The following is a 22,833-nucleotide window of genomic DNA, read 5'->3' as shown; positions in this document are numbered from 1 at the left end:
GCTCTGTCAGGCGGCCGATGCAGTGTAGATACTGACCGTCTTTTCTGATCTTGGACACCAATTTTATTAACACCAAATTGGGCATTGAAGAATTTAGGGGAAGAAAAGAGACTAAGAAAAAACGGGTGTAGAAAAAGATAGTAATAGTTTTTATTAATTGTCACCTTCAGGAATGCCCCAAAGTGACTTGCACCACTCAAACGGCGGAGCCTCGTTGAAGGGTGGACTGGGTTTTTCCCCGGTTTGGATAATGCTGATATCGACTAACCTCACAAATTGCATTTTCTATGTATCCTGAATGAGCTGGTACATATTAGATTTGATTATTTCTCTCTAATGCAGCAGTAGCAGCTTATCTGAGTAAATAGATGAACGAAAGCAATCTCAATCTTACTTACCCGAAGACTAAATCAAAGCTCATTTTTCGTAACTAAAAAGATTTTACCAGATTCATCATTACATCGCCTACAAAACAAAACAATCACTTGGGCAAATATCACAGGCAAAGAGAGAAAACCAACCATTGGCATGTATTTTTGTTTTTTTCAATCTTGATTAGAAAACAAACAAAAGATTTAATAATTAATTAACATCTGTTTTCTATTCTAAATCTGCCAGAATTTGCTGTTCTTCCTTCTTCAATCAAAGCTGCACGAGCTGACATAATCCCACTAGGTACCAAAGAAGCCTCGAATGCAGAACAATCAATCCAATCCTTCAAAAGCTCTTCCTGACCCCATATTTCAGGAATCCAAACCCTGCCTGCCACTTCAATCCTATGCCTCCTCAGTCTCTCCCGTCCATTCTCTTCTTCCAACTCTTGAGCCCTCATTGCTTCTTTTGTTACGTCGACAACTACTGGAGTCGGAGCTGACGAAGACTGACCCTGTAACGAGCTTCCCTCGCTATTAATTTCTCTATCATTTCTATCACTGTCATACTGGCAGGTTTCCATCCCTGAACTTCCTGTCTCAACATGAACGACGTCGTCAGGCTGCTGATAATCACTTGTCTTGGGTTCTTCTGGAAGCTGGGGATGAGCTTGCTCACCAGGCTGAACGAGATAATGGTGGGTCATTTTTGCGGGTTCTACGTTCATGAAGTTGAAACGAAAAGCCTTGTTTCTTCTTTGGCTGATATCCTTTTGTTGAAAGAGGCGAAGAGAGGAGAGGAGAGGAGAGGAGAGAGGAGAGGATTACATTTACATGGAGAAATGGGGTTTGATGTGCGGGGGAATAAAAGCAAAGAGAATGGGTGGGGAGTTGGTGTACACGTTATCTCTTTGGAAGTGAGTGTGTTTTTCTACTGTAGTTGTATGGTAATTGACAAGTGTACGTGTCTTGTTTCAAGATGGTTAGGATTCCATATTGCGTGGTTTAGTTCCAGGTCTGAATAAACACCAAAAAAGGAATGGAAAAAGAGGGTTCAAGAAAGGAAGAATTTTGGTATATGATTCCTTGGATGGACTTTTGGAAGGATTGTGAGGTTGATGTTGATCTTGGGTTACAAACCTTATGATTTTTGGGATATATTAGCCAATCAGGTTGCCACTTTTGATTTGACGAAATTAAATAAATATACTATAAATACAAATTAAAAAAATAATGTTCTTTTTCATTTAATAAGATTTAGACTCCTTTTGTAGATTTTTTGTTTTCCCGACGTACACCTCAACTGCCCTCTCTCCCCTCTCCTTTTGTTTGGGTCCTCACTTTCTTTCTCTTTCTGAAAATTCTCGCCCCTTTTTCTATTTTATTCTATATATATAAGTATGGTACACGTGTATGTATATATGTATATGTATATACATTTTTCGACACATTAATTTTGTAGAATATGACCTTCTACTCTTTGGATACCATGGAGCTTTCTTTAAAATTGACCACACAATTGTTTTCCATATCAATCTTGTTTGAATCTTTCATTCAAAATGCACAATTCTTAATGATTTTTTATCCAAAGATATTGTTTTTTTTTTTGTTGTAAGAAAAATTATAATAAGATATTTAGATGTTTAGTTTGTTGAATACATATGGTTTTTATTTGCATTATATATGTTTTGTTTCTTTTATTTTCTTACCCTTTTCTCAGTTCTTATATGGTTTTGGTAGATGTTGATGATGTTAATTTTGATTACAAAAATCTTATGGAGTAAGACACATTTTCTTATAATTAATTTAAGGGATTACATAATCTATTTTGATAAAGAAAAGTTTATCGAAAAATAATTTACAAAAAAGTATCAAATGTCAAATTATAATTATCAATATCATATGATACACAATACATATCATTGAATATGTTATGATATTAACAAAAAATTATACGAAATAATATGATGTGTTATATTTAATCAAGTATTGAAAATATATATAACATGATACATATGATACGGTACAATATATTTTTTTATAAATTTTATTTTATGTACTTACTAAAAATGGATTTTTTATTTAATTTCTTTTGGATTGAAGCAGAATAAACTATTTTTTATGGATCTCAATCTTCGAAATTTAGACTTTAAAAAAAAAAAGAATCCGTTTTTTTTATATTTAAAAGTGCATGTTAAAAGTGCATATCTTATTTAATTATATATATATATTGAATAACATATTGAGAGTTTAAATTAAAAAATAATTATTTTTTCAGCTTAAGTCATATAATCTTCAATTTTATTAATGAATATAATTTTTTATTTTTACGTGTATATATATATATATGTTATTTTATAAGTAATTTAAAATTTTTTTGTTATATGTTATTATATGATATAATATTCAATATTTAAAAATAAATTTCAATACATGATATGTATATAAATTTAACGATTATAAATTAAGCTCAAGCTTGATAGAAGGCTAGATAAGGAAACGAAAACAGTCATTTTAGTTAGTTATTACTGACGAAATAAGAATTTTTGCCATTAAAAAGAAAGAAATGGAAAAGAGATTCTAATAATAATAATAATAATAATAATAATAGTAATAATAAAACTCATTTTGGGTTTGAAGGTCAAAGTCAAACGGGTATTTATCAAGTACACGTACATAATAATTCCTCAAGTTGGAGAGGCAAGAAAGTGATCTGTGTCTTTGTTCAGTGGTAGGGCACCTGCTCCATGTGGGTATGTCTGTTAATTTTGGACCTTAGTCTTGTCCTATCAAACAAGCTTACAACGTCTTTCAATGATATAGACTGTTTTTATACACGTCATTTTCTATTTATGATAAAAAAAAAAGAAAGAGGAAAAAGGGCAAAGAACCCATGTGGATTGGATTATGTGTAGTCCACAGCATACACAGCCTTTGTTCTCCATTTGATGTCAACTGCTGCCTGCTTTTGCAGCTGTCGTTGGCTATGTGAGAATCACCTCTCCTTATAAGTGGGCCTACTCACCCTTCCTGACTGAGATGGACTATCTGCTCATTTAAACCCACCGATACGACATGATATTTAAATCCATTCTCATATTTTAATTAATAGATATTTTATTTACTTTAATTTTAGAATATATTTAAAATATTTTAATTATCAATGTAATTTCAATAAGTGGGTCGGATCAAGTCTTAAATTTTAAAATATGGATTAAACCCTGATATGATCTAGCTCGATCCTTGAACACCTCTAATAAGAATACCATAAAAATTATTTGAATTAAAATAAAAAATAACAAAATGTATAGAACTTAATTGAATACAATAAAATAATAAAAATTTATTTGATTTTTTTAAATAATTTAAAAGATTTTTTTAAATAGTATGCTTAATATTTTTTTACTTGACATATGTAAGAAGAAAGTATAGAGCATAAAAGACGTAGAATTTATATAATAAATTCTTGTCTCTTATGTAAGGAAATAATTTTTGAACATTTAAACTTTGAAACTTTCAATTAGAATACGCTAAAATTAAATCTAGAAGGGAAAGGACGAAATCTAAGATAAAAGGGGTGATACATGTCTCATTGAATTTATGTTTCAAAAAAAATAATATTGATATAATATATTTTAATACTAATATAACATTAATTATTGTTTTATTATCAATACAGATTAATTAATATTAATAATATGAACCAATAATATCTAAGTAAAAAAGGAACTTTACGATTTATATCCCTTTCCCTCAAATTTAAAAAAAAACTATTTTAATAATGACAACCCTTTTATTTTAAAATTTATTATATTATTATATTTAAATAATTATTTTGTATCTTATTTTTTAGATTTAATATTTATGTCATAAATTTCTTTCTCTAAAAGTTGAGTTAAAAAAGAAGAAGATAAAAGTGAATTATAAGTAAAACAAGCTTTAAATGCACTTGAGGAAATTGATTTCCTTTCCTCAAATATGGAAAACAATTTCCAAAATTTCTTTACGTTTTTCTGTTGACCAAAAATTTTTTGAGTTCCCAAACACCAAAAAATTCAGAATATAACTTCCGAGAATATTAGTTGCCAAGCGAGCCTTAGTACTTGAAAACATTCATGCGGCCTCACTAGGGGCAGCTCTTCTGGACTTCTAGCCCAACTATAAACTTATTAAAATTGTGGAAAGCACCCCAAAAATCTTTGTAATTAAGTGAAGGACCCCATAAGTTTTTGAAAAATGAAAGCTAGAGAACTTGTTATGAAAAGTTTTTCATTTCCCTCCCATGAACTTTCAGAAACCACAGGCATTTGCCAATCTCATGCTAAAAGACTCTAAATCCTTAGCAAGAATAGTCCAAAACTTAGCCCAGACAAAACAATTGCACAAAGGAAAACAACTTCATTGTCAGCTAATCTCATCTGGTTATCGACTATGCACTTTTCTAACCAACCATCTTCTCAACATGTACTCAAAATGTGGTCAACTAGACTACTCAGTCAAACTGTTCGAGAAAATGTCTCAAAGAAACTTGGTTTCTTGGACTGCTATGGTAACTGGGTTTTCTCAGAACTTATATTACTTGGAGGCCGTAACAACCTTTTCCCAAATGAGAATTGCTGGGGAAAATCCGACCCAGTTCGCATTTTCGAGCGTTATTAAGGCTTGTGCTTCTGTTGGGTTGGTTGAGTTTGGGAAGCAAATACATTGCCTTGCATTGAAATTTGGGTTTGGTTTTGATATTTTTGTTGGTAGCAATTTGGTTGATATGTATTCCAAGTGTGGAGTTATGGTTAATGCTTATAAAGTTTTCCAAGAGATGGAGTGCAAAGATGAGATCTTGTGGACTGCTTTGATTGATGGATATGCTAAGAATGGTCTTTTTGGGGATGCGTTGTTCGCTTATAAGAGTATGGTTAATGAGGGGATTGCTATTGATAAGTTTGTTCTTTGTAGCACTTTGAGTGCTTGTGCAGCATTGAAGGTTCTAAATTTTGGGAAATGTCTTCATTCACTTATAGTGAAGAAGGGGTTTGACTTGGAGATCTCTGTGGGAAATGCTCTTACTGATATGTACGCAAAAGTGGGAGATATGGATAGTGCCTCAAATGTGTTTGGAATTGACTCTGAGTGTAGAAATGTTGTTTCTTGTTCTTCATTGATTGATGGGTATGTCGAGATGGATCGATTGGAGGACGCTTTAAGTGTTTTTGTTGAGCTGCGAAGACAAGGAATAGAATCTAATGAATTCACTTTCTCAAGTTTGATCAAGGCTTGTGCTAGCCAAGCTGCACTAGAGCAAGGGACACAGCTTCATGCTCAAGTGATTAAATTCAATTTTGATGGAAACCCTTTTGTTTCTTCAGGTCTTGTTGATATGTACGGAAAATGCGGGTTGCTTGATGATTCTATTCAGGTATTTGGTGAGATTGAAAATGGAAATGAAATTGCATGGAACTCAATGTTAGGCGTCTTTGCTCAGCATGGTTTAGGAAAAGATGCCATAGAGATATTTAACAGGATGAAGAATGAAGGAGTGGAGCCAAATGCAATAACTTTTGTCAGTCTTTTGAGAGGTTGTAGTCATTCTGGCTTGGTGGAGGAAGGGTTAAGTTTTTTTTATGCTATGGAGAAGAGTTACGGAGTAGTACCTGGAGAAGAGCATTACTCTTGTGTTATTGATTTACTTGCTCGTGCTGGAAAGCTTAAAGAAGCTGAAGATTTTATGAACAAGATGCCATTTGAGCCAAATGCGTTTGGATGGTGTTCTTTACTTGGAGCTTGCAAGATCCATGGTGATAAGAAGAGAGGTAAAGTTGCTGCCGAAAAGTTGATGCAGCTTGAACCTGCAAATAGTGGAGCTCCTGTTTTGCTTTCAAATATTTATGCTAAGGAGCAGCAATGGGAAGAAGTGAGAACATTAAGGAAGATGATGCAAGATGGTAATGTTAGGAAACTACCAGGTTATAGTTGGGTTAATGTTGGAAACGAAACTCATATTTTTGGTGTTGAAGACTGGTCTCATCATCAAATGAAAGCAATTTATGAGAAGCTTGATGTTCTTTCAGATCAGATAAAGAAGGCTGGATATGTTCCTTGCACAGATTCCATTCCCTTGGATACGGATGTCAGTGTGAAGGAGAAGATACTTGAGCACCACAGTGAGAGGATCGCCATTGCATTTGCTCTAATAAGCATGCCAAGTGGGAAGCCAATCATTGTAAAGAAAAATTTAAGGGTGTGTGTGGATTGCCACTCTGCAATTAAGTACATTTCTAAGGTGATTGGAAGAAAAATTATAGTCAGGGACAACAGTAGATTTCATCATTTCTCGGATGGGTTGTGTTCTTGTGGAGACTTCTGGTAAGGTTCTGACATCTTGAAGTTTTGACAATAAATTCATGCACTTGACCCACTACCATGCTCACCCAATAATCAGTGAGAGCAGTTGAAATTGAATGATCTTTGCCACAATGTTTACGAGTAAGATGATTGTTATTGTTGACAAGGAACCAAATAGAAACAGAAAGTCCTACACAGCAGACTGAGGACAGCAACTCAACCATCGCATAAAGGCTAAAGCACAGCATATTGGAGAAAGGCGACATTTTTCTGTTTTCATCAGTCGTTGCTTGGCAGATTTAATTTATTCTTTCACTTGGGGATTGAAAAGATGCTATCATGTTTGTGTAACTGTACCTGCTGCATGAGATGGGATTAAACATCTGACATTAGGTAATAGTTTATCGTTCATTATCCTTAATAAAATTGAAAACTACTAGAAATAGAGTGGTAAATATAAACTTTAGGGCTAAAATAATTGAAAACTACTACATTAGTATATAGGGAGGGGTAAAGCAGCCCATTGGGAGCAAAATAGTTGATTTTCTAATGGAAATATGGACTAGGACGAAGTTACATTAAGCAGCTCTCTTTGAATGCTATGCCCAGTGGTAGTAAAACAGGATAGCTTCCGGATAATCCGCAGAAGAGCTTGCTGCAAGCCATAGGAATATTTAATAACAAATCTTTGGGGGCACTTCAAGATCATATTAACAACTGAATAAACACACTGAGAAATCTCATCTTTACTTTCATCAAGTCCACTCTGTACAAGCTACTCAAGTTTTATTCAAATATGCTCTGCTGAAACAAGCTATAACCTAAACTTCGTGAATTTTAATTAACTTATTGAAGAAGTGGGGCTAAAGGTAGTTGATTGCACTGTAAGGGAACAAACTATATAGAAGCAACTACTAACACGCTATATTTCTGCTACATTTTCGAACAAGCATTCGCACTAATAGCCCAAATCAGAAACTGGAAACAAAGAGGACTGTGTAGAACTAAGCAGAGATTTTAGAGTGAGGCCAATAACTACATTGGTCAAGACGATATGTAGAAAATCATTCAAGCTCTTGGATAGCGTGAGCGTCCCTTCTTTTTGAGGAACTCAGGGATCTCCACTGAACCACCTTCACTGAAAGAAGGCCGCCGATTGATTCCAAGACCAATGTCTCCCTGTGCTAGCTGACCTGCCTGCATTTAAACCAGAATCAAGTACAAATTGGTGTGTGTGTGTGTGAGAGAGAGAGAGAGAGAGAGAAAGACCAGAGTTAAGCAGTACCTGGAGTGGCCTCCCTTCACTTTCTTCTTGACGTTTAAATCCCGTGGCAATTAAAGTAATACTTACCTAAATAAAGGCCCAAATGATGTTTGCCATTAAATCAATGGTTCATATTGAGGACAATGAATGTTGCACCTAGACCTCTTCCTAGTCAGTGTGAACATGACCTCCTTTAATTACCTAACTGAAGAACCAACAGAGACAACCAGCCTATATGGTTTTCATCATCAATTCAAAGGTTCACGTTAATGCCAACGTGAATTCTGCATCTAAATTTGGCCTTATTTTACATGCCTCTGTCCATATTTTACCTAACATATCTACAAATCAAGGATTAAATAAGCCTTGGGGAAGCAGAGATGCAATGCCTATGCTAATTTCATTGATAGATAAGGCAGAGACACTTTCCTGGTAATCACAAATTAGACACAGAAGAACTAGCTACTAATGTAAACACAATAAAGGCAAGGCCTTTCTTATTGGACCAACATGCAGTTAATCCATAAAGTCCATCTGTTGCCAGGTTTTAATCTGACTTTTCAGAATGTTTAATTCATTGAATTGCTGTTAATGCAAATGCTTGATTAAAAGTACAGTTAGATGGCAGGCCTACTGAAAGCTAGGTTGATCAGGATGCAGGTATTTGGAGTCCAAACTTTGGCATGAGTATGTGTGAAGAACAAACATTAACTTACTTGGCCACTAAGTGATGGATCTATCACTGCTCCAAATATTAAATTGGCAGTCGGATCCACAAGGTCATATATAACCTCAGCCGCAGCATTAACCTACAGAAAACTCCCAGATGTCAAATGGTGCATATGAGAAGGGAAATAAAATATGGAGGCATATTGTAAAACAAGCAGAACATTCAACATACTCGAGGTCTTCAGTTTATAGTATTTCTGTCAGTGTCGACAATTTCTGGTTATCGGCGTGTGTGTGCGTGGTGGAGGGGAGGAGGATATTAACTGTAAGTTGTTGTTAGCAATGTGCTGAATGGCTATTGTGTAGATAATACAACTCTTGCATGATAACATTGAGAAACACTTGCAGTTCAAGGGCCAATCATGCATCAGGATGGAAAAATATAACAACACTGTTAAGAACTTGACCAACGGAGGAACATTCCTACAATCTTGGCCAAAGATATTGAGAAAGCAATAGGTATACAAGAACTCAAACGATAATTCAAACATGGTCTCAAGTAAATTAATGGCTAAAGGTGTGATATTTCTACAATTGCTTCCCTCTCTAAGGGAATATGCCTATTTATCAGGTATGGTGGTGCTGCTCAGCCTTCAATAACTCTTCTCTTACCTGGAAGGGCTGCACTCACATATAACCCACACCTTTGAGCGCCAGATATAGAAAAAGCTGGATAAATAGGTAGTAGAGGTAATGTTTACCTGTACATATAGCCAGCTCCATCCCACCCCCCTCCCCCCCTCCCATGACAAACACACAGACACACTCGGTGAGGGATTTAGAGACAGAGAATTACCTCAAACAAGGTTAAATCACTTCCACCAGTTATGTTCCATACAATTCCAGTAGCCCTTTCTATACCAAGATCTAATAAAGGGGATTGGATAGCATTTAGTGCAGCATCTCTTGCCCTTGTTTTCCCTACAAAGCAGAAAGAAACAATATTAACATAATAATCAATCAGGGACCAAGTGACTTGGCAATGAAAAGGCAATTTAGGAAATTAAATTGCCAATTAATAAACAAAAGCATCATGATGAGAAGACATCACGAGCCACATGACATGAAAAAATTTGTTTCTTTCAATATCTAACATCAATATGTACTGATAAATGGAAAGAAATGGACAAGCTACCATCACTACTATTTTTGTACAAGGGCAAAAAGAAGAGGTAGAAACTTCATGCATTCAAAGTTGAAGCTGTGCCAAATTTTCTTCTGAGAAAAATAAAGTCCAATCTAGGCCATATTTAGCATCTAAAACACACGTGAGAAACATGTAACATGATGGTAAGCCAGGCTCTCACATCAAGATATGAACCAAGAGGTAAAGCTTGAAAAATCTCTATTTTTCATTTTTACACCTGCGATTCTCTCCCCACTTTTTCCTTGCGTTCTTTTGCTCAGTAAAGGTAGGAGAATATGTGTGATGAGACAAACAACCCGAAATTTTGAAGCCTAAATTATAATGCTAAAGATCTCTTTGATTTACCAGTTGCAGTTCCTATCCCCATCAGTGAAGAGCCTGCATTTGCCATTATAGCGCGCACATCAGCAAAATCCACATTCACTAGCCCTGGAATCTGCAATCAGGAAACGTACAACCAATTAGAGTGCAGAGGTATGGTTTGTGCAGCCCAAACCATTACACATAAATGGGTAGTCATGTAAATACACTGATTTTAACAGGCTTAAAGCTCAAACACTAAGGTTCCGTTCCAGAACTCTGGTATCAATAGATTCGGCAGCACCAATGACCAAATTTATCGCGACTATCTAACATAAATATTTATAATCAATTTAGTCTGCTAACATATAGACCCTGGAACATCTAGGCAACCTTAGGATAAAGATCATGCTTGATAATAAATCAGAGTTACCAAAAACAAAGGCTCAAGATATTTCACCAAAAAGTGCACTCCCAAGCATTATATGGATAAAGGGTATATATCAACATGACACTTTTACCACCCAAAGACTAAGGATCCAAAAATTCATATTGAACAGAAAAAAAAAAAAATCCAGCAGCAGCAAACTATTAGCTTAACCTTGCCATCTAATATGCTAGGGCAACAACTAAAGCAAAACTATTTTGGCCCCAAATTTAAAGTGCACAAATGTTCCTATCACCTGTGAATTATAATATACCACAAACACATTTCCACATATTTCTCTTCACACGATCATCAACAAAATTGGAAGGAAATTGGTAATTTTCAACGACTATATGAGGAGAAAATGATATTACACTTATGTTTCTTTTGCATTAATATATGGGTTTCAGTTCAATCATGAAACCATATAGTTAGATTAGGAGGTTTTCAACAGTTTCTTCAGGCATCACATACCGTAATTATATCAGAGATGCCACGAACACCTTGTCGAAGAATATCATCAGCCAGATTAAATGCTTCTGTTACTGGAGTAGACTGGGAAACTGCAGTCAACAACTTGTCATTTGGAATAACAATTAGTGTGTCGACGTTTTCTCTCAGAGCTGCAATTCCTTCCTGTGCTTGAACAGCCCTCCTTCTTCCCTCAAAGGAAAAAGGGGTAGTTACAATACCAACAGTTAATATACCCAAGGACTTTGCAACCCCAGCAATTACAGGAGCTCCACCAGTTCCTGTCCCTCCACCCATTCCAGCCTGCAAATGCAAACTTGAAGTCCTAGGTAAAATATAAAAGAAAAGACTAGAAGACAAAATAAAGCCAAGATCCCATGCGTTAAACCTAATTTTTGACTTAGAAAACACCAAGTGCAGCAGTACCAGAACAAAAGGTTTTTGCAACTGGTAATTTAAAGAACTAACGTATAAGAGCAAGAATGAATCATGAATTCAATTAGGTCATGAGTCATCAAATACAAGACAAATCAAACTCTAGGAAACAGTAGGACCAGATACATAACAAAAATATTATGGATGTTTAACTTAAATGGCTATTAATACACATCTAATACTCAGAAAGTAATAACAAGTTCAGCTTGCAGTTGGAGATTAATACATATTTTTTCAACTCCCTAACTGTATAAACTGTTCATGAAACTAATTAGCCATTCAACAGATTGAACAGGTTTTATGAAACAAGAAACCACGTGTCAATAGCTAGATTAGATGTGTTTCTCATATCACCAATAAATGTTCACTATCAAAAGGCCAATTGAAATATTTTCTTTCACAAATATTCTTCACTAGTCTCCTAGAGTGGTCTGGCTAATGAATAAACAGAAAATAAAACTATTATTCCAGTGCATAGCATATTTTGCTCGATTTATGTGTACAGTTTAGATTCAAAAGACACCCATGAAATCAGAAAGGTAAGAATATAAGTAAAAAACCAAATTCTATTGAAATGATTAAAATTGTAGGTGGATGGCTACTTACTGTAACAAAAACCATATCAGAACCATAAAGAGCCTCTTCTATTAACTCCTTGCTTTCTTTGGCAGCATTCATGCCAATCTCAGGGTTCCCACCAGCACCAAGACCCCTAGTTAGCTCCTGACCAATTTGCAAACGATGCTCAGGAAAGACAGGTGACATTTTCATGGCTTGAACATCAGTGTTAACAATCCAGAACTCTACACCCTTCATTGCACTCTCTATCATGCGATTAACAGCATTGGACCCACCGCCTCCAACACCAATAACTTTGATCTTAGCTTCATTATAGTTACTTGAACCAGACATGTCTCCTAAGCTCTCTGTGACACTTCCACTAGAACTATCCTTCCTTGGATTGGTTACTGTATTGTTCCCTTCACCTCTAAGCATTGAAACTTCTGGGTGCAGATTCAGAAAAGGGTCTTTATTTTGATACGGACTGACACTTTGAGAGTTGGGAGAACATCTAAAATGTGGCATGGTAGACCTTTGGCCAGCACTTGAACACCCACTCCTCCCATCACACATTTTAAGGCAGCCAACTCGCCCTAAAAGATTATCCATTGACACTCTTCCTCCAAGAACATTAAGTACCCCCATTGGTCTGGTATCTGAAGGTGTGAAATACGGCGATATAGCAGTCGCCATTTTGAGGGAACCACTAAGAGCACAGATTTACTTAAGATACGATACAAGCCAGAGAATTTAGAGTCTTAAATAGCCTAAATTTCAAGTTGCACTGTCAACTTTCTTTCAATACCTGCATTAAACACTCAAAAAAAAAAAAAACTATATTAAAAAAATATTTAGAAAAAACCCATTAGCTAAAGCATTATCAACGTCTTCTTGGCAATATGACCGTACAAACAAAATAAATAAACCTTAAAACTAAAAATAAATGCTTAAAGGATATAACTTTCTAAATTCAAGAGCACAAAAACCTAGCAAAATGTGAATTATAACATCAAACAAGTTGCCAAAATACATTCAGAAAAAAAAAAATCCAATACATAATACCTTAAATGCTTCAACTTTAAAGTTTACAGCAACCAGATTCACAATTCATAACCAACAAAAAAAACCCAACCTTGCAGCTAAAAGCCAGAACCAAAATTTTCTTTTTAAAGAAAGCGTATAAATTAATAAAAAAGCACCAAAATGGAGAGCAAATGGCAGCTGGGTCTTCAAGAGAAAGAGAAAAAGAAAACACCTGAGAGACATGCGGGGTCGAAAACACAGAAACAGCAAAGTTCCCCAAATGCATCTGGGTGCTAAAGCCCAACAAGGAGTGGAAATGGGAGAGGGATTTTTTGTAGCAGGACTTGAAACTCTTTTCGGCTTTAGCTATGCGATTTCATTTGTCAGGTTGCTGTTGATAAAAATAAAAAGTGAAAAAAAGGAAGTAGTACTCGAAAATAAAAAAGACATGAATTTATTTATGGGAAACGGCTATAGGTTAGATTTATGAATATTGCCCAGTGACAGGGTTTAAGCGGATAAACCCTTAAAATGCCTGGCCCTTAAAATGCTAAACCCTTTTTTCTGTTCCACTATTTTCTGAGGTTTTCATTGGAGGGCGCCCACAAGAGTTGCGAGCCCAATGTTGTCATGTTGATACATTTTGCGGTCCAGAGAGATGATTAGTACCGCTAAGTGAATTGGCCCTTTGCATTGTCTTTCTCACTCTTAGTTGATTGTTGAGAATTGAGTTTTTCCTCCTCTTTGCTCTAAATTTGGATCTCGCGTTGCTCTACACAGCTTATTTTAATTCAGATATTTTTTTAAGGAGAGAGGGGTAATATTGTAACAAGTAAAATGAGATAGTCGGAGAGAAAAATTAAAGTAGTCTTAAAATGTTAAGTGCTTTTGTGACATGAGATAAAGGGATACAAATTAGATAGAAGATAAAGTAAGTGTAGTGATGAAGCACAATGGGGAAGAGCTTAGAGATAGCTTTTAGAGAGAATATAAAGTTTGCTGAATTTCTAATGTGTCCCAATTGAATTGCCAAACTCCTATGTATACACAAAGTAGAAAGAGTTTCTTAGGAATAATTGGTTTAAATGTGCTTAATGGACCTCATGGGAAGAGGATGTTTATGAAGAATATATTTATTATGGAAGAACGTCCATTATATAAGAACGTGTTTGTCACGAGGATATCATGTTAACTCATTATGTATATTGGATAGTAGGTAGATGTTTTGATTTTATGATACAATGGAGCTTAATGACATTTAATAATAATGTGTCATGTGTTTCTTAAGAATTAGAGAAAAGACAAAGCATTTTTCCTTCAATTAAAGATTAAGAGCAAGAACTCTTTACTACCTACACATCAAAGTCATCAAGTTAAACACTCTCAGAACCATGTGAAATTAACTCATGAACTTACCACTTGTTTCAAGTTATTATCATTGTTCTTGTGTGACATAGTTCTTTTAAAAAACAAAACAAACTTCATTGATTGGAAGAAATGAAATTTTCTCTTTCTTCTACAACAAAAAAATAAAAAACCACGAAGATTTGGATAGTATAACACCCTAAAACTCCTTTCAAAATACTGATGCACCCTTTGTCATGAACAAATGAAAAATAACCCCTCCTTTCCCAATACAAAGACAATCAAGAAAATTTCCAAGACTAACTCCCAATTTACATACAACCCAACAATCATGTTCCTTTCTCTGAATGAAACTTGTAAGTAAAGTAAAAAATATTAATTTGGGAATGAAGATTAAAGAACTTGATTGCAATATTAATGAAGATTGAAGAACAGGATTGCAGAATCAAGTAAAGAAAAAAAGCATGAGCAACTCACGTTTTTAGTTAAAAAGAAAAAAAAGACATGTATACAGTATTTAAACCTATTTACTAAAACTCATCGTTTTATTTTTACTATTTACTTTTGGTTTAATAGGAAGTTAGTTAGTTGCTAACCAACTTTACTAATTTTTCCCTCTTTTGTAATAGACTTTCTAACTTTTATTTTTCATGTATATAAATCTCGTTCTCTCATTTTTCATTTAGGTAATAAAAAGATTTTTCTTTCCACGAAAGTTTCTCTCAAGCTTTTGTGATTTTCAACATGGTATTAGAGCCACTAGTACATGATAGGATTCTTGAATGCAAATCTCTTTCAAAATACTTGAGGTTTTGCAATTGATTCAATTCATTCTATCTACTGTTTGATTTTTGATTTTTTTCTTTGCTTTATCAAAAGATCACGTATTTGACTATATAAATCTGGTTTTGTTTTTTAGATTATTCTTACTTGAGGTTTCTCTTAACTTTTCTGGAATCTTATTTGTTGAAATTGAATTGTTGCTTTATTGTTGAGTTTATGGTATTTTCTTTATGGTTGGGAATTCACAAACCATTGAGAATAATTCTCCAAACCCTAGATTTACTAATTAACATCTAGAGGATCCATAATTTCCTTATTATGAACATCACACTAATAATCATGGTTCGATTGTAGTGAATCCCAAACTTGCTTTTTGGTAATTACATAGCTTGGAGCATATCTTTTTTACTAGCTCTATCTATAAAGAATAAAGTCGGTTTTCTTGATGGAATGAGTCCAAAACTAACCATAGCAGATCCTCTATTTAACTTTTGGACTTGATGTAACAATTTGATAGTGGCATGGCTTTTAGATTACATCTCACCACCAGTTTTTTGCATGGATAGTGTTTCAAAAATATGGAATACTTTGAAGTAGAATTTTGCACAACCCGGTTAGACACATGTGTGCAATTTACAATACACTTTAGGTAATATAAACTAGGGAACTAAAACTGTTCATTCATATTTCATTGAGTTTAAAAGCATTTCGGAGGAATTGAGAAACTTTAGGCCATTACTACATTATGAATGTGGTAAATGTAATCCAACTTGTTTTAGTAAGTATTTGAACCAATATTAAAATGATATGGTTTTTATGTTTCTCAATAGACTTAATGAGTCATTTTTGCTTTGAGGTCTCAAATAATATCCATGGAACCTCTTCCAAAGCTGGATAAAGCATATAATATGATTTTAAAAGAAGAATCTCAAAAAATTTTGTTGATACAGTCAAATCTAGCTATAGAATCATTTGCCATGATATCCACTGTGGACAACAAGAAGAAAACTAGAGTAGATTTAATGTGTAGTCACCGTGGAAAGAAAGGTCCCTACAAGTTAATAAGATTTCCTAAAGATTTCAAGTTTACAAAAGGTAAAGATAATTTCAAGAAGGCAAAATCGACTACTAACAGTGTTTCTACTAAAACCAATTCTTCTACAAAAAGTTCTATGCAATTTTATGAAGATGAAGAGGTTATTGGTATAAATACTATCCTAGATGTCATTCATTAAATATCAAGTTCAGAAATTGATGACACTTCTCAATGAGAGTGGTATAAACAATGATGATCTTTGTGACAGTTCACCAAATGCACAACAAACAAAACCTTCCTTGCTCAACTCAAATTTTACATGTATAATTTTTGGCTATTCTTGTTTCAATATTATGAATAATTTACTACTTAAGTACAAAAATTTTAATTACTCCATGATTAAACAAGATTCCAAGATTTTAGATATTGGTTCTAGTGATCATATATCTTGTTCTTTAAATAGTTTTAGTTTTGCTAAACCAGTCAAAAATTGCTATGTGTCTAGCAAAAGCTATTTCTTAGAGCTGACTATACATTTCAAAAACTAATGGACCCGTATAAAATTATGGATAAAACTTGAGGGTATTAAAGTATTTTACTCAAAAATTTAGTATATGAAATTTGTCCTTATGCTACAATGAAAAAACTATAATTTCCTTTTCATATTAAAAACATAACTTATGCTTTTGAAATTGTTCATACAGATGTATAGGGACCTTATGCAGTTCTTATTGTGAAGGGTCAATGTTATTTTCTTACTTTAGTTGAAGATTTTACATGTTTTACATGGATTTTCTTAATAAAAATTAAATTAGATGTGTCAACCATTTTGTTAGCTTTTTACAAATGTACTAACAATCAATTTTCAATTTCTATATGAGTTTTACGACAAATCATGGAGGAGAATTCAATCTTTTTGATTTGTAAACAAAACATGGTATAGTATATCAATTATCTTGTGTGAAGCATCTCAACAAAATGGAGTTGTTAAGAGGAAGTATCAACACATTCTTGTGCTAGCTAGGACATAATGTATCAATCATTCTTCCCTATTCCTTTATAGGGAAAAATAGTTCTTACTGTTACTCATATAGTCATCTAAATACTAATTAAGATTTTTCATGAAAAATCACCGTATGAAATGCTCTATTTTAAGTCTCTTTCTATTGACTATCTCAGAGCATTTGGCAGTCTATGTTTGTGTCTACATTGACACATAATAGAAGAAAATTAGACAAAAGAGCAACTAAATGTGTGTTTGTAGGATATCTAAGTGGCATAAAAAGGTATATAAGGTATATGCCATTAATGCAAACAAGTTTCTTATATATAAAGATGTGGTTTTTCATGAGCATATCTTTCTTTTTCAGTCATTATTGCATATTTTAGATTAATTTATATTTTTACAAACACCTGATATGCATGACTTTAATTTTGACATTTTAACTCCTAATATTGTGAATTTTCCACCTAATCCTCATTCTACAATTAAGTCATCTTCATTTACAGCTGTTACATTACTTGATACCACTTTTTCATCAAAATTTGTTGATATATCTCATTATTCCTTTGAACATATCACTGAGCATAGTCCTACAAAGTCAGTTTCTAGACCTAATAGTCATACTGCTAATATTGTTTCATTACTAGAAAGAGTAGTAAGCCTACATATGTTCCAAAGCATCTTGAAGCTTATCAAACTAATCTTCCTTATTTTTCTTATTCAGTTACATCACATCCTATTATTAATTTTCTTTCTTATCATAAATTGTCTTCTACTCATAAGACTTTTACTACTACTTTGTCTCAAATTTATGAACCTAAAACTTATGACAAGGTATTGACTACTCTTATTGGAAAGATGCAATGCAATGTGAATTGAAAGCTTTGAAGAATAATGGAACATGTAGTGTTATGTCTTTTTCTTCTGATTCTTTTACAATAGGTTGTAAGGGGGTGCTTAAGGTCAAAATAAATACAAATGGTACTATGGAAGGGTATAAAACAATGTTGGTAGTTAAGGCTTACAATCAAAGATAAAGTTTTGATTATCAAGAAATCTTCAATAATGTTACTAAACAGACTATTGTGAGGGTTTTCCTAGCTTTGTTAGCTATAAAAGGATGGTTTTTATCATAGTTAGATATTAATAATGCATTCTTGAATGGAGATTTACAAGAAACAGTTTATATAGATCTTCCCCAAGGTTATTCTGTTGAGGGGGACTATCCACTTGGTTCTAAATTAGTTTGTAAGCTGTATAAATCACTTTATGGTCTTAAGTAGGCTTCAAGGTAGTGGAACTCTAAGTTCACTACATCTCTACTGAAGTATGGTTTTACTTAGTCATTGTGAGATTATTCTTTATTTACTATGACAACAACCAATGGAGAATTTGTTGCATTACTAGTATATGTAGATGACAGAATCATTGCCAGCACCATAACTCCAATTGTAGATCATGTCAAAGTGTATTTGAGTTCTCAATTCAAGTTAAAGGATCTTGGAGAAGTGAAGTATTTTTTAGGCCTTAAGATTGTTAAAAGTAAGGAAAGAATTTCTATTCATCAAAGAAAGTGTACATTAGATCTTTTAAAAGAATATGGTATGCTTGGTGCAAAGCCCGTAACTACTCCTATAGACTATAGTCACAAATCGAGTAGAATTACTGATAATGAGAAAGTTGCAGATTCCACAAAATATAAACAATTGGCAGGCAAGCTTTTATATCTGACATTTACCAAGCTAGACATTTCATAGGCAGTTCATGTATTATCACAATTCATAAATAAACCAAAGTAAGACCACTTATTAGTTTCTTATTGAGTGTTAAAGTATCTTAAGTCAACTCTATGACAAGGGATATTAATCAAATCATATTCAAATTTAGTTATATCTGCCTATTCAGACGGTGACTGGCAAGGGTGCCTTGACACATGTAAGTTAGTCACTGGTTATTGTATAGTCTTGGGGAAGTTATTAGTTAGCTAAAAATCTAAGAAACAATTAGTTATTGCTTGAAGTTTAATAGAGGCAGTGTATCAATCCATGGCTTTTATTTGCTGTGAAGTCACTTGGTTAAGGTACTTATCGTTTTATTTTGGTATTAAGTATGAAGCAGCAATTAAACTTCACTGTGATAATCAATTTGCAATTTATATTTGTTGCTATCCTATATTCCATGAGCATGCAAAGCATATGGAAATGGATTGTCATTTCAGCTGTGAAAAGGTACTTGTAGGTGTGAGTAATCCTGTACATGTTTCTATAGATTGGCAAATTGCATAATTCCTTATCAACGCATTGCAACCAAACCAATATTACAAGTTACCAAGCAAGATGAATATTCAAAATATACATGCACTGCCATGAATATTCATCTTGAGGGGGAGTATTAATCTAGGAATGAAGATTAAAGAACTTGGTTGCAGTATTAATGAAGATTGAAGAACTAGGCTACGGAATCAAGTAAAGATGAGAAACATGTGCAGCTCATGTGTTTAGTTAAAAAAAAGAGAGAGACATGTGTACAGTATTTAAGCTTATTTACTAAAACTCATTGTTTTACTTTTTATTGTTTACTTTTAGTTAAATAGGAAGTTAGTTTGTTGCTAACTAACTTTACTACTTTTCGTTCCTTTGCAATAGACTTTTAAGCTTTTATTTTTCTTGTATAAATCTTGCTTTGTAATTTTTCATTTGAGTAATGAAAAGATTTTTCTTTCCACTCTCAAGCTTTCGTGATTTCCCACATAAAATACCTCCCAAGCTAACAACAAGAATTCAAGCACATCTTAGAACCTTCAAGACAATGTGTAATCCTATCTTTAACATTCAGCCTCCTATTGTGTATGTGCATATTGTAATTTCACGTCACCTTCATTTTCTGTCAGCAGAATTGTCCTTAGAGGAGAAATTGAACAAAAACAAAACCAGCAATGGCTAAGCAAGTAAGTATCCATGTAGGATAGTTCCATACATTACCTAGCTTTTCTTGAAATTTTTTATCCAATTTGTCATCCCACAAGTAAAAGCAATGCAAACTGAATCCGAACTAAAGACAAGTTAACAAAAGTTTCCAAACAAATAGAGTAGGTTGCTGCTGCTCATTATTTAGGAGAAAAGTCAACCTCCTTGGCCATTTTCTTTGAGTACTTTCTTGAAGGAAACCATAAGACTGCATAATTGTTCTATAAGACATTCAGTTCATTTTTATTAAATAATATGTGTTACCTAATTATATTAACTTATAGTTTTTACTTTAATAATTTACTTTCCTTTTTTAACTTTTACAAATGCAAAAGTCAAATATCTCTTTTATAGAATATTCAATATAAAATTTTTTCAACATTCAATTTTTAATAACATACCAAATAATTTTTATATAACAAATTTAGTACTTAAATTTTTCAAAAATAGAAATTCAGTATTTAAATTTTTTTAGTATTGAATTTTTTCAATGTATCAAATAATTTTAAAATTCGATTTCGCAAGTAAAGTAACATTAACTTAATTAAAAAATTGTAAAAGGCTAATAATATATATGTATATGTACCCTGTTCGTATGGTGTATATGTGTTTTTTTTTTCTTATTGAGTATGAAAAATAATTACTCTGTTTTATCATGTAATCACTTCCTTCACTCGCGTACTAGGCTTGTCAAAATCTAATGTGCATATAAAGCCTAAACAAATTGTTAAAAGAGATGGGCTTTCTTGCCCAAGTTTCCATTGTCACACTCCAAAGAAAAGTCCAAGCCTCCATGGTGCCAACAGCCCACACCAAGCCCAATGCTTACATTATTTTTTAAAATATTTTTCCATAGCCTTCGGTCCTTTCGTTCTTCACCACCTGTGAAGGCCGGCCACAACTGTTCCAATCATGGCTTCTCGACTATTTGCGACGGTGGCGGAGAAAATCAGTCCCGCAGCCGTGAGGCGGCAAGCCCTGTCGTTGACCGACGCAGCCGCTTCCAGAATCCGTCACCTTCTTCAACAGCGCCAAAGACCGTTCCTTCGATTGGGTGTTAAGAATCGCGGCTGCAACGGCTTATCCTACACCCTCAATTACGCCGGTTCGTCTCATATTTATTTTTAAAAAATTTTTATTTATGAAATGAATTAATGTTTTGGGAATTGATTTTATTTTATAGAATTGTCTCTATGAAATTTGATAGAGGAAAAAGGAAAGTTTGATGAGTTGGTTGAAGACAAGGGCGTTAGAATATTAATTGATCCAAAAGCTTTGATGCATGTGATTGGTACCAAGATGGACTTTGTAGATGATAAACTCAGGTATTCAAAAATTTGATCTTTTGGTTTTGTAATGCTGCATGTTTGTCATATCATAGTAGGGATTCCTAAGTTGAGAAGTATTTAATTGGATTTAAAGCCCTTGCACATGGTGAATCAATTATTGGGGAAATGAACCATTTAGTTGTGTTTCCGTGTTCTTCCTAAGTGGAAAGTAAATTTTTGTACTTAAAAACATTAGATGAACACTTTCAATTTCGTTCTCACTGGCTTTTTTTCTGAATTTATAATATTTCGACCATTGTCACATATGGCTGTACTTGTCTATCGTCATTCTTCTGGTAGTAACAATTGATCACAAATATGGCCGAATATGATTGATTTCAAGTCACCTTCTCCACATTGTTCTTATGGTTGCTCCATGTGCTTTGATAGACAAAGATGATGATGATGCTCCTTCCCTACTGTCCCATTCCTGCTTCCTCAACCATCTGTTGTACATTTTCTACATTTACATTGTTAATGCTATTGTCACTGGATGAAAAGGAAGGTCTCATGTAGAAACATCAAGCATGTAGGGAGCTTTGATATTAGTATGTTCAATTTTGATTGATATGTGCATGCCTGCGATTGAGTGCTGACTCCGAACATCACGAACATACTTATTTTCTTATCTTAGTTTTATTTGCTAAACGAAATTATGTAACAGAAACTGGCTTCTATGCATTGTTAATTTTGCGTGGCTCTTGTTATGAAGCCAGTGCTATCTGATTTTCTTCCTCTTTTAATTTGTATTTGACCTTTTCTGCGCAGGTCTGAGTTCATATTTATCAACCCAAACTCTGAAGGGCAGTGTGGATGTGGTGAATCTTTCATGACAACAGCTGGTACTAGTGGCGGAGCTGCTAAACAGGGTAGTGGTTGAAAATTACTAGAAGACTTGTAATAAGATAAGATTTGGACTAACCTACTGGAATTCCAGGGAGCTATAATCATTGCCTAAATTTGGCATTCAAAAGAAATTAATGGGAAAAGAAGTTGAGTATACAGGTGAAAAGAAGTTAAGCATACAGGTGAGGTTTTATAGCAGTAGCTGCCAACTGATCATATGAGTGTAGGTTCAAATATTGCTGTAACACTGATGCTACTTTGGCATCTGAAAATCATTCCATTTGTTGATGCGTTTGTTAAGTTACATAAGTTGTAATAAAAGTTGAAGTACTTCATCATTGAAGCTAGCTTGTGATTGTTGTTTCCATCAATCCTTTTATCCTTTTAAAGGGATAGCACTTGAAATGCTTGATGAATTCCTATTAGTTTTATCAGATAA

At 33.8% G+C, this 22,833-nt stretch overlaps 3 protein-coding genes and 1 pseudogene across 3 annotated transcripts; 2 read left to right on the top strand and 2 right to left on the bottom strand.

Annotated features, from left to right (window-relative positions):
* Positions 1-311: 311 nt before the first annotated feature.
* On the bottom strand, positions 312-1,243 carry LOC110420782 (uncharacterized). The gene has a single exon (XM_021434149.2). The coding sequence runs from the start codon at positions 1,097-1,099 to the stop codon at positions 587-589; it is 513 nt and encodes a 170-aa protein (XP_021289824.1). The 5' UTR covers positions 1,100-1,243; the 3' UTR covers positions 312-586.
* A 3,410-nt stretch (positions 1,244-4,653) lies between these two features.
* Positions 4,654-7,153, top strand: LOC110420413 (pentatricopeptide repeat-containing protein At4g33170 pseudogene; annotated as a pseudogene).
* A 281-nt stretch (positions 7,154-7,434) lies between these two features.
* Positions 7,435-13,554, bottom strand: FTSZ2-1 (Tubulin/FtsZ family protein). The gene is made up of 8 exons (XM_021433900.2): positions 13,300-13,554; positions 12,090-12,849; positions 11,052-11,351; positions 10,196-10,286; positions 9,500-9,624; positions 8,691-8,783; positions 7,996-8,061; positions 7,435-7,907 (listed from the first exon to the last, which is right to left on the bottom strand). The coding sequence occupies exons 2-8, from the start codon at positions 12,735-12,737 to the stop codon at positions 7,779-7,781; spliced, it is 1,452 nt and encodes a 483-aa protein (XP_021289575.1). The 5' UTR covers positions 12,738-12,849; positions 13,300-13,554; the 3' UTR covers positions 7,435-7,778.
* Positions 13,555-21,076: 7,522 nt separating this feature from the next.
* On the top strand, positions 21,077-22,833 carry LOC110420523 (Iron-sulfur cluster biosynthesis family protein). Its single transcript, XM_021433873.2, has 3 exons — positions 21,077-21,325; positions 21,428-21,545; positions 22,317-22,833. Exons 1-3 carry the CDS (start codon positions 21,133-21,135, stop codon positions 22,426-22,428), a joined length of 423 nt encoding a protein of 140 aa, XP_021289548.1. The 5' UTR covers positions 21,077-21,132; the 3' UTR covers positions 22,429-22,833.

Source organism: Theobroma umbraticum, unplaced genomic scaffold, assembly GCF_002168275.2.
Source record: "Theobroma umbraticum cultivar Fairchild unplaced genomic scaffold, ASM216827v3 scaffold_86.0, whole genome shotgun sequence".
In the NCBI taxonomy this organism is placed as follows: domain Eukaryota; kingdom Viridiplantae; phylum Streptophyta; class Magnoliopsida; order Malvales; family Malvaceae; genus Theobroma; species Theobroma umbraticum.
The sequence above is the reverse complement of the archived record's forward strand: the minus strand, read 5'-3'. Positions and strand labels throughout refer to the sequence as shown.

Coding starts and splice junctions, on each gene's coding strand:
- FTSZ2-1 (XM_021433900.2), bottom strand. CDS start 12,737: ATGGCGACTGCTATATCGCCGTATTTCACACCTTCAGATACCAGACCA. Junction 10,287..11,051: donor GCATCTCTGATATAATTACG/GTATGTGATGCC, acceptor TCCTGATTGCAG/ATTCCAGGGCTAGTGAATGT. Junction 8,062..8,690: donor ATCCATCACTTAGTGGCCAA/GTAAGTTAATGT, acceptor GCCTTTATTTAG/GTAAGTATTACTTTAATTGC.
- LOC110420523 (XM_021433873.2), top strand. CDS start 21,133: ATGGCTTCTCGACTATTTGCGACGGTGGCGGAGAAAATCAGTCCCGCA. Junction 21,326..21,427: donor CTACACCCTCAATTACGCCG/GTTCGTCTCATA, acceptor GAAATTTGATAG/AGGAAAAAGGAAAGTTTGAT. Junction 21,546..22,316: donor TTTGTAGATGATAAACTCAG/GTATTCAAAAAT, acceptor TTTTCTGCGCAG/GTCTGAGTTCATATTTATCA.
- LOC110420782 (XM_021434149.2), bottom strand. CDS start 1,099: ATGAACGTAGAACCCGCAAAAATGACCCACCATTATCTCGTTCAGCCT.